General features: G+C 40.8%; 1 protein-coding gene across 1 annotated transcript; it reads left to right on the forward strand.

The window, feature by feature from the left end:
- Positions 1–210: 210 nt before the first annotated feature.
- On the forward strand, positions 211–9,465 carry LOC307250238 (neuroepithelial cell-transforming gene 1 protein-like). Its single transcript, XM_080027264.1, has 12 exons — positions 211–411; positions 2,004–2,070; positions 2,348–2,407; positions 3,007–3,114; positions 3,306–3,479; positions 3,602–3,664; positions 3,764–3,860; positions 3,969–4,045; positions 4,146–4,403; positions 4,552–4,722; positions 4,819–5,005; positions 8,550–9,465. The coding sequence occupies exons 1-12, from the start codon at positions 290–292 to the stop codon at positions 8,897–8,899; spliced, it is 1,734 nt and encodes a 577-aa protein (XP_079883390.1). The 5' UTR covers positions 211–289; the 3' UTR covers positions 8,900–9,465.
- Positions 9,466–9,962: the final 497 nt, after the last annotated feature.

Raw genomic sequence — 9,962 nt, forward strand, 5'->3', positions numbered from 1 at the left:
CTGGTATAAAATAAGTTACATTCAAAGTCCTCTTGTAGTCTCCCTCGCCCCTCCCACTTCACAGAATCCTAGCAACGGAGCTCCGAGCCCTCTCCTGATTGGTCCATTTCTAAGAATCCGCCATATTCAAACTTCCGCCGTGGTGTGTGTTCTGCGTTCTGTTGTCATCTATCTCCTGCCTTTCTTTGTACACACGGGGCACCATTTTTATACGTCTAGGCTTCGTATTTTGGCTCGCTGAGCCATAAATACGTCTCGTAATAGCCGATTTAAACAACAAAGGGGCGAAATGGAAGAAAATGAAGACGTTAGTGGAATGACGGTGGGAAACGCAAAGCAAAAACTGCGCAGGTTGTCATCGAGGACGTCCACCATCTCTCCTCTAACCCTGCGGAGAAATAACTCCAAGAAGTAAGTTCATCATATTCAATAAACCCTGCTACTATAATTTATACTTATTTATATAAGTGGACGCTCTGTTAGTTTTATAAAAAGGTTCTTCTTGCACATTTTTAAATGTTCGTCGTTATCGGGTATGACGGGTAGTTTTTGTATCCTAACTGGCAAACGGTGCGTTCACGTGCACCTTGAAAGACAGAATTTCGGGTTTTGTGACCTCGATTTGTACAATGTATTCACTTTTATGCGTTTGGGGGAAATAGAAGGAAAAGTAAATGTAACTAAATGTATAGCAGATAATAAATTTAACTGAATGTGTATAACTGAGTGTATAACATAACATATACTAAATGTATTACAGAATAAACATCAACACAACAACATTTATTTATTTTTACAGAATTGGACAAAGAAAACCCAAATCATGCAATTTAATAATACAAACTAAATACAAACACATTTAAGACAACATTTGATCAATAATGGCTCAAACAACTGATTATCTTTCAATGTAAGATGTAGTATTCAATTCAGCACTGGAATCTACTCTAGTATAAGTTATATACACCAATAATTTCTGTCCAAATTGGTTATGTTTTGTCTACAGATATCATCTTTACCACTTCTGTATAAAGTATAGGCCTACTCCAGATACTGGATGGATATGGTCTTTTGAGATGCCATTTGAGAGGCCTGTTTTCATGGTTAAACCTGTACTGCACCTGTGTTTGTTATCCGCAGAAAGGATTGAGGAAATGGTCAATATTTGTTTTGGCTTCAAAAATCACTGCATTCCCAGTTTGTAGTAACTTATTATTAAAAAGGTGTAAAGTATTATATCTAAATATTTTAATCAACATTGTTATTAGCTTATAATTATTTATCTGATGACACATTGACACACTTTTTGCCCACCACAAATCCCATCTCAATGACTTGCCTTGCAAAAAAATGCAACCTTTCATCACTTACTTTGTTATAATATTGACTGATTCACTCTCAATTTAAATGATTGTTATTTCCAACATCACTTGAAGGTAGGATTACAGGACGTTGGTGGTGTAGCAGTTTGTTCAGCAGACCTTGCCCTTGACAACCCCTTCTGGCTGTCACTCACTAAGAGAAAGCATTGTAACTTTCTGTAGCTACATTGTTTTGTCACCATAACTGAAATTTTTTCTTCTGCAGTAGCAGCTTAGAGCGGTCCAGCTCCTTTTATGGTTTTAAATGTTAAGATCCCTTCGTCGTCATCCAATGTTTGCCATACATCCGTCATATTAACAGAGCTGAAATGCATTTCCTGTAAACACAATGATTCTTTGTCTGTTCCTTGATACATTTTATTGACCCCTGGCATAAACTACAATAAACCAAGCTGTTATTTTTCCTTAATTCAAGTGAAGTTCAGTTGTTTTTGCGTTGCTGAATATGGTGTGTTTCAGCCGCTAAAAATATGTCCCTTTGTTACAATAGAAGACACAAATATACATCTCCGGAATAATATTTCTTACCACATAGACACATATAAAATATTCTACGCTGTCACTTGTATATACCCTTGTTTTTCTTGTGCTCAGTTTAACCATTCTTCTTATTTCCTGCAGACCTCCACTGCAAAGAGGCAGCTCCTTCACCTTTCTCACACCTGGGACTCCGTGGGACTTCAGTCTAGTGAGTACATGTTGAAAGTATATAACTTTTGATGATTCACAATTATGACCTAAAATAAATTAAGCCTAGAATTGAATAGGAAATACTTTATTGTCTACCTTTTTGTGTGTAAAAGATTGAAATTTGTCTTTGGTTTACGTGTGCGCAGAACTCTGCAGGTGTCTCTGTTGTATGTCATTCCATATTATGGATTATTTGTGATCATTAGGGTTGTTGCTGCTAATGGGATGTTATGTGACTAGTGAAAGTAACCAGTGTGTTTTCTTGTTCACTGCAGAAGAGAAAGCGCAAGGAGAAGGAGGATGACACAGTCAGTCTGTCCAGCTTCGACCTCAAGGTGAGAGCCAGTGCAGCTTCCTGTCAAGCTTGGCAGTTGGCACCCTTGAACGTGGCAAACAAAAAACTTTAATCCTTGAACATGAGTCAGGTTGCTCACTGCGGGCAGTTGAGAGAGCACCCCCCCCCCCTGTGTGACGTGAGCTCAGGATAATCCCGCTTTCCCTTACACTGGCACAAGTGTCTGTCTGAGAAAATGTTAATGGGGAAAGAAAATCTGAGCTGCATCATTCCTCAACATGAGTCTCTGGGAAAGTGGTTTAAATACACTTGAAATAACTTTTAACTTTAAATAAATGTCATTTTTAATCTTTGAAAGCTGAGTTTTTCCAGACACATTGAGAGCGGTTTATAAGCAGTATATAAATCCCAATAAAACAAAAGCAGTGCTTCATAACATATATTCAATTGAAGAAAAAAAAGAAAAATGTAGATTTATTTATTTTAAATCAGGTTTTGGACAAAATGAGTTGGTAAAAGTTTTGTGTAATCAAAAACCTTGTACTAAACAATAAAGTATAATTTGAGGTATATTTCCACAGCTTCAGTTAACAGTACCATCAAGTAGAACTAAAGACAGTTAATGTTCTTGATTCCCAGGAACCCAGTACCAAGCGTGTGAGGCCGCTTGCCAAAGTTTCATCCCTTGTCAACTTGATGTCTCCATCAAAGAATGGAGCGGTGCGGCGCTTCGGTCAGACCATCCAGGTAAATCCTTCACTCCTGAGTCCCACACTCTCAAAATCTGCCATGTAGAAATCTTTCGTTTGCTGGCCAGCATAAAGACATTTTTCTGTGTAAAATTCAATTAGATTTTTATTTTTTTATTTTTACACATTGAAAATGTAATTAATAGAATTTTGGTTTGACACTAAAATAAATGTTTTTGTCTCCATTAGTCGATGTCATTACGTGGTGATAGCAAATCACCGGGGATGTCCCTCAAAGCCGGTGGTAATGGCAGGTTATCAGGTCCCACCCCCACTAAACGCAGGAACAGCATGCTGTGGTCGGAGACACTGGACGTCCATCAGAAGAGCACCTTCTCCACCAAAGAGATCAAGAGACAAGAGGTGAGCCAGTTTCAGTCTTTTTTTTCTTTTCCTTTTTGAAGTCTAGAGCACAGTCATCTCAAAAGTACAGGGAACAGAACCATTTACTTTCTCTGGTGTCTTTAATATATTTTTTTCCCCAGGCAATTCATGAACTTTACAGAGGAGAGCAGGATCTCATTGAAGACCTCCAAATGGCACGAAAGGTTTGAGCGTTTTTATTTAAAAAAAATTATACAAGCAAACAAAACTTTTATGCTCCCAATGTAAGTGTGCTCACAATGCTGCTTTTCCCCTACATTTAGGCGTACCATGATCCGATGCTTAAACTCTCCATCATGACGGAGGAGGAACTAACTCACATATTTGGGGACCTGGATGCTTACATCCCTTTACATGAGGGTACATTACTGATTTTCATTTTCTGCTCTAATACTAGTAGGCTAAGTAAATTGATATATGTGCTTCCCAAGAAGGGTATTTGACCTTTATGTGCTTTTTATTTTGCAGACTTATTGATCAAACTGACGGAGGGAACTGGCCCCAATGGGACGGTAGCTCAGATTGGACAGATGGTTATAGACTGGGTATGTGTGGTAGTGATCATGTCGATGTTTATCTTCCACCCATTATCTTGAAATTTCAGCAAGTGAAACGATTGTAACCGTTGTAACTGTGTGCTTATAGCTGCCTGGTCTGAACGCTTACAAAGGCTACTGCAGCAACCAGCTCGCAGCCAAAGCCCTGCTGGACCAGAAAAAGCAAGATAAGCGTGTCCAGGACTTCCTGCAGCGCTGCCTGGAGTCGCCCTTTAGCAGGAAGCTGGACCTGTGGAGCTTCCTAGACATTCCACGCTCACGCCTGGTGAAATACCCACTGCTGCTGCGAGAGATCCTCAGACACAGTCCTCCTGATCACCCAGACGTGCCCTGTCTGGAGAGAGCTGTATGTTATCCACATTACATAGCTCATAGGACCTGTTGCTTATATTTAGCTGTGGCTCCGATAAATAACACGGCTACTGTGTAACATATTATTAAGTGTGTGTTTTTTTTCAATTAGGCAACTGATAAGTCTTTCTTTAATCATCCAGATCACTATAATCCAGGAGATTCTGTCTGATATCAATGTGAGAAAAGGGGAGTCTGAGTGTCAGTATTACATAGACAAGCTGGAGTATCTGGACGATAAGCAGCGGGATCCTCTCATAGACGACTGTAAGACTCTGCTTTGTCATGGTGAGCTGCGGACAAAGAGTGGCTCGGTGAGAATTTGTATTACTCTTACTTATTATGACCATCCACACTTTTAGTATCTACATGTCGTTTGCATGGTTATAAAATGTGTGTTTCCCCCACAGCGACTGCACGTGTTCCTCTTCTCCGAGCTCTTGGTTCTGACTCGACCGGTGACCCGGAACGACAGGAGCTGCTTCCAGGTGTATCGACAGCCCATCCCAGTTCGGGACTTGGCTCTAGAGGACCTGCAGGACGGGGAGATCCGCATGGGAGGGTCCTTCAGAGGGGCATTCAACAATGGAGAGAAAGGTGGGCGGAAACGCTGCAGTGGCTCAGTTTTCTCTCTCTTTCTCCTTTTTTCTTTAACCACCAAAGACGCCCAACATTTTCTTATTTCAGCTTCTCGGATGTGAAGATTTGCTGCTTTTCTCGCTTTTTATATCATTGGAAATTTGATGGGTTTTGGGTTTTTTGGACTGTTGGTCAGGTAAAGCGATTTGAAGACCTCACGTCAGGCTCTGGAGATTTTTCTATTGTCTGACTTTTTTATCGAACCTTATCAAAGTCAGTGGTGTTATCTACTGATCTATCCAGCTGTATATGTAAATTATCAATCATCACAAAACAGAATGTACAATGTAAATAGGCTATATTTCTTAAACATTTTTAATTATAAAGACAAGGCATTAACAAAATGTAAGACTAATAGGGCAATGAAGATGGGCCAGACCTTCTTTTATCAGATCCATGGCCATGCCGCAGTCAACTTAAATTACTGTTGAACCTGCATTGCCTGATTTTTATGGCGTTTTGTGCAAGAGTGCTAGCCTGGAAATCCATACCCTGATATCTTGAACGATAGAGGGTCTGGCCACGATCAATAGTAATTTCCAACTCAAGGGGCGGCTCCTACTCGTGCATTTCAAATGCCACTGCACGCAGTTGGATAGCACTACAACCAATCAGAGCGATGCACAAGGTGACGTAAGCCCCGTTCGTTTAGCGAACAGCTGTTAAACTGTTAAATTAAATGTTTGCCATTGTCGGTCGGCAAAACAGAACATTCCACTTACTTGCTAATGAAAGATTTGAGTGCCGTCTTCCAAATCGTTAAGGGTCGAGGCCAAAGCAGTCTCAAACTCACACAACATATCCGCAGCCATCTTTGATGTTTACTATCACGACTTCGATGTCGCATGCACGTCACTGTCGTCATCCGGTTACGTCCTCCCCAGAGTGCCATATAAAGGGCTCTGGCGCGCCCATATTAGATAGGACCAATTGAAACGTGAGACCCAGATTTCTGGTCTTCTTGATAAAGCTTCAACGGAGCGTGGCCAGACCACCAGGCGCAGCAAATTTTATTTGCCAGCGCCTAGTGGCAGGTCTGGAAATGCCAGGCTACAAGAGTGCCTATTTGCAGACCCATGGGGAAGCGGAGCTCCACTGGAAACACGAAACCTGCTCCACCGGAAATACGCTACCTTATTCTTCGTTTTGTTTTACTGGCGGCCAAGTGGCCAGGGGCCTATTTCAGGTAGCTGGTTTACTGCGGCAACATACGCCGTGGGTCTAACCTGCTGGATAGGTGATTTTACCTACTCTGAGTTTGTTTTCACTTTACGCTGCAGCTCCGACTGAAGAAAGAGTGTCACTGCCACAACATGACCCTGTACAGTTTACTTTAAAAAATCACTCCATAGAAATCTCCTTTGGGATGTTTTTATCATTTCCTGATGATTTTACGTTTGATCGATCATTTATCTGATCAGTAGCATAGTTCTCAGCCCTCGTGCCGTTCATATGCGGCCAGCTTACACATCGTGAACATGCTCTACATTCCGATTAATAAACCTATTGTATTGTAAGTATCTCATTATTTATTTATTTATTAACACAAGTTTTTTTAACGTCTGTGCGACTGAACATAGGCTATTTATGTCAGGTTGAAATGTAATTCTGCGGCTGCACGCGATCGTTACTGTTCACTTGCGTGATCAAAAAGTCAGAGACGAGCCTCATTAAATAGCCTAATATGAATATAGAAATTATATAATAATTAAAACTGTGATCACTAGAGGACAAGGGATCTGGTAATACATCAATCAGGATCTACAATGGAAACTGTCACCTTATGTGTCAGACGTTAATGTCTTTCACTCCCCACTTATTAAAATTAGTGGTTTATTTTAATGTGGTGGCACTTTTTGTGTTTTATTTATAAGAATTTATATTTGTATGTGATGGAGCTACTTGTGAGAATTGTGAATTAAAGAGACAGATTTCGGACAACATCTACTTTTTACCACCGTCCTGGCCACTTGGGACCCTTAACAAACTGACTTATTTTACTCTCTACTAGCACCATAGCCGGTGGAAACTGTGTCTTGGTATTATTCACCGCTAGGTGATCGCCGCCAGTAAAACAAAACGAAGAAGAAGGTTTCATGTTTCCGGTGGAGCTCCGCTCCCCCATGGGTCCGCAAATAGGTGCCTCTCGTTTTGTGGGCAGCAGAACCATGCTGTCAACACAAAACTCATGCATATCTCTAAAGGTTTGACAACTTGTTAGCAAACAGTTTGTTGGTTACACTCCCAACTGTAGGAGAGTTATGGCAGTGAGTTACCCTAGTTTTCAGGGCCCTGAAACTATCAGAGTTCACAATATTGATGCTATGGGGAACCATTTAAAGGAATAATTCAACATTTAAAATGTTTTGTTTTTTGCCTCACTCTCCTGCTCAAGAAAAGGTGACAGAAACCGTTCCTGTAACTTTGCGTACATTTTTGCTATAGAACTGGGCAAAGGTCCCTCATCCAGGTAAGCTTAGCTCAAACACTGGCAGTTAAGGGGAGCAGGGCAAAAGATAAACTTTACAACAGCTCTAAACGCTCCTGTGGGCTTGTTGGGACTTGGTTTATTTGCCACGTTATGTTGTGTTCTATATATTCTTTTTACACGTTATGTCATTTAAAAACGAAATACATACTAGAAGGTCACCAGGAAGTGCCCGTTATAGTCATGTGTGTATTTAATTCTTAAATTACATAACGTGTATAAATAAATATATATACTGTATATTTGTAGCCTGGCATTCCCAGACCTGCCACTAGGCGCTGGCAAATTAAATTTGCTGCGCCTGTTGGTCTGGCCACGCTCCGTTGAAGCTTTATCAAGAAGACCAGAAATCTGGGTCTCACGTTTCAATTGGTTCTATCTAATATGGGCGCGCCAGAGCCCTTTTATATGGTACTCTGGGGAGGACGTAACCGGATGACGACAGTGACGTGCATGCGACGTCGAAGCCGTGATAGTAAACATCAAAGATGGCTGCGGATATGTTGTGTGAGTTTGAGACTGCTTTGGCCTCGACCCTTAACGATTTGGAAGACGGCACTCAAATCATTCATTAGCAAGTAAGTGGAATGTTCTGTTTTGCCGACCGACAACGGCAAACGTTTAATTTAACAGTTTAACAGCTGTTCGCTAAACAAATGGGGTTTACGTCACCTTGTGCATCGCTCTGATTGGTTGTAGTGCTATCCAACTGCGTGCAGTGGCATTTGAAATGCACGAGTAGGAGCCGCCCCTTGAGTTGGAAATTACTATTGATCGTGGCCAGACCCTCTATCGTTCAAGATATCAGGGTATGGATTTCCAGGCTAGTATATTTGGCCATTTCTTCAGCAAAAATGCATGCACAGTTACAGGAACGGTTTCTGTCGTCTTTTCTTGAGCCGGGGAATGAGGCAAAAAGCTAAAAATGTTAAATGTTGAATTAGTCCCAGATTTCTCCCAGACTGCTTGAAAAATCAAGTTGACTGTATTTCCTGTCTTTCTGTGCCCTTATAGCTAAGAATGTCTTTCGTGTGAGCTCTCTGGATCCATCCCATGGCCAGTCCCATACACTGCATGTCAACGATGTCTACCACAAGCAGCAGTGGCTCAACTGTCTACGTACTGCCATGTCCCAACAGCAGGAGGCTCCACCCAGAGTTCAGCTGGAAGAAACCGTCCTAGCCAAGCGTCTCTCCACCGATGTATCAGCCAAGGTCGATTCATCAGCTAAGGCCGATGAAAAGGAGACAGACGAGAACTGTCCGCCCACCTCTGGCCCTAGACTCAGGCCTCAGACACTCTCCAAAACCAGACTGGACCAGAAGTTACAAGGCACAAAAAAGAGGAAGGAAACTGGAGTCTAAACATGTAACCGGATACAATGGTTCCTCTCAGTCACATGTACGCTAAACATTGTCCTGTTTTGTCCATGTCACATGTGTCTGTCAGTGTCTATCAGTGAGCTTTCATTTAACCAACCACTATTTTTGTACTTTTGTTTAGTCTTTGTAGCTGCACTGAAAAGAAAACCATCCAATAATTTCCGTCCAATTGTATATCAAATTTTAGTCGTTAACAAGTGTAACTAGTTTACAAAAAAAAGTGACATGTGACAGTGTAACTGAAATGAATGTTTACCCCAGTTAAATGTGTGTGGAATGGGGGTTTTATGTGTCTACCTAAGTTACTGTTTACCACTCATTCCAGTGTCGACACATTTAAATCTCTCTCAGTTTTTTTTTTTACGTTTCTGTGTTATAGAAATCATGTGGTGCAAATGTCAGTTGTGTGTGTTATCTGTGCCAAGATAAGGGATCAAGAGACTGAGAAATTGCGTTGGCCTCCAATGTGAATAAGCAGGAAGCTGTCATGTGAGACAAGTGTAAAATTTTTGCGATTTAGGTGTAAGATAATGAGAAGAACATAAGTAAGAACATGATAAGGTTAAAAAAAAAATATTTAAGGGAAACAATTCCAATCTAGATGTATTCAGTGTAAAGTTGTTAATTGGAGAAAAAAAATAAAACATCTAGTTTGTACTTTTTAATGACTCCTGACTGAATTTACTGCGTGACTGAATTTCACAACACACTGATGTCCTCTCAGTTGAACATTGAGTCCCTGAGTCACTTCCTTTTTACTGTTGACAGAGCTGTTCAACAGTCGGTTGCAACATTTGTCGAGATAACAAATGCTGAGAAACTCATGAAGGTTGCTCTTTTCTGCTTTGTGTGTTAAAAAAAGACTTCTTGATATACAAGTCCTCTAGTAAAGCTCGTTTTTGGTCTGAAAGACTTTAAATACTGAAGCAGGGGATACGGAATTATTTGCATTAACGTTGCTGCTTTTACACCTGCAAAGCCAGATTTACATGAAGGTAAACAATGGCTCAAATATCTGGGGCCTATTGCATAAAAGTGGAATAAA

The sequence above is a fragment of the Ammodytes marinus genome, assembly GCF_949987685.1.
Source record: "Ammodytes marinus genome assembly, chromosome: 5".
NCBI classification, from domain to species: Eukaryota; Metazoa; Chordata; class Actinopteri; order Uranoscopiformes; family Ammodytidae; genus Ammodytes; species Ammodytes marinus.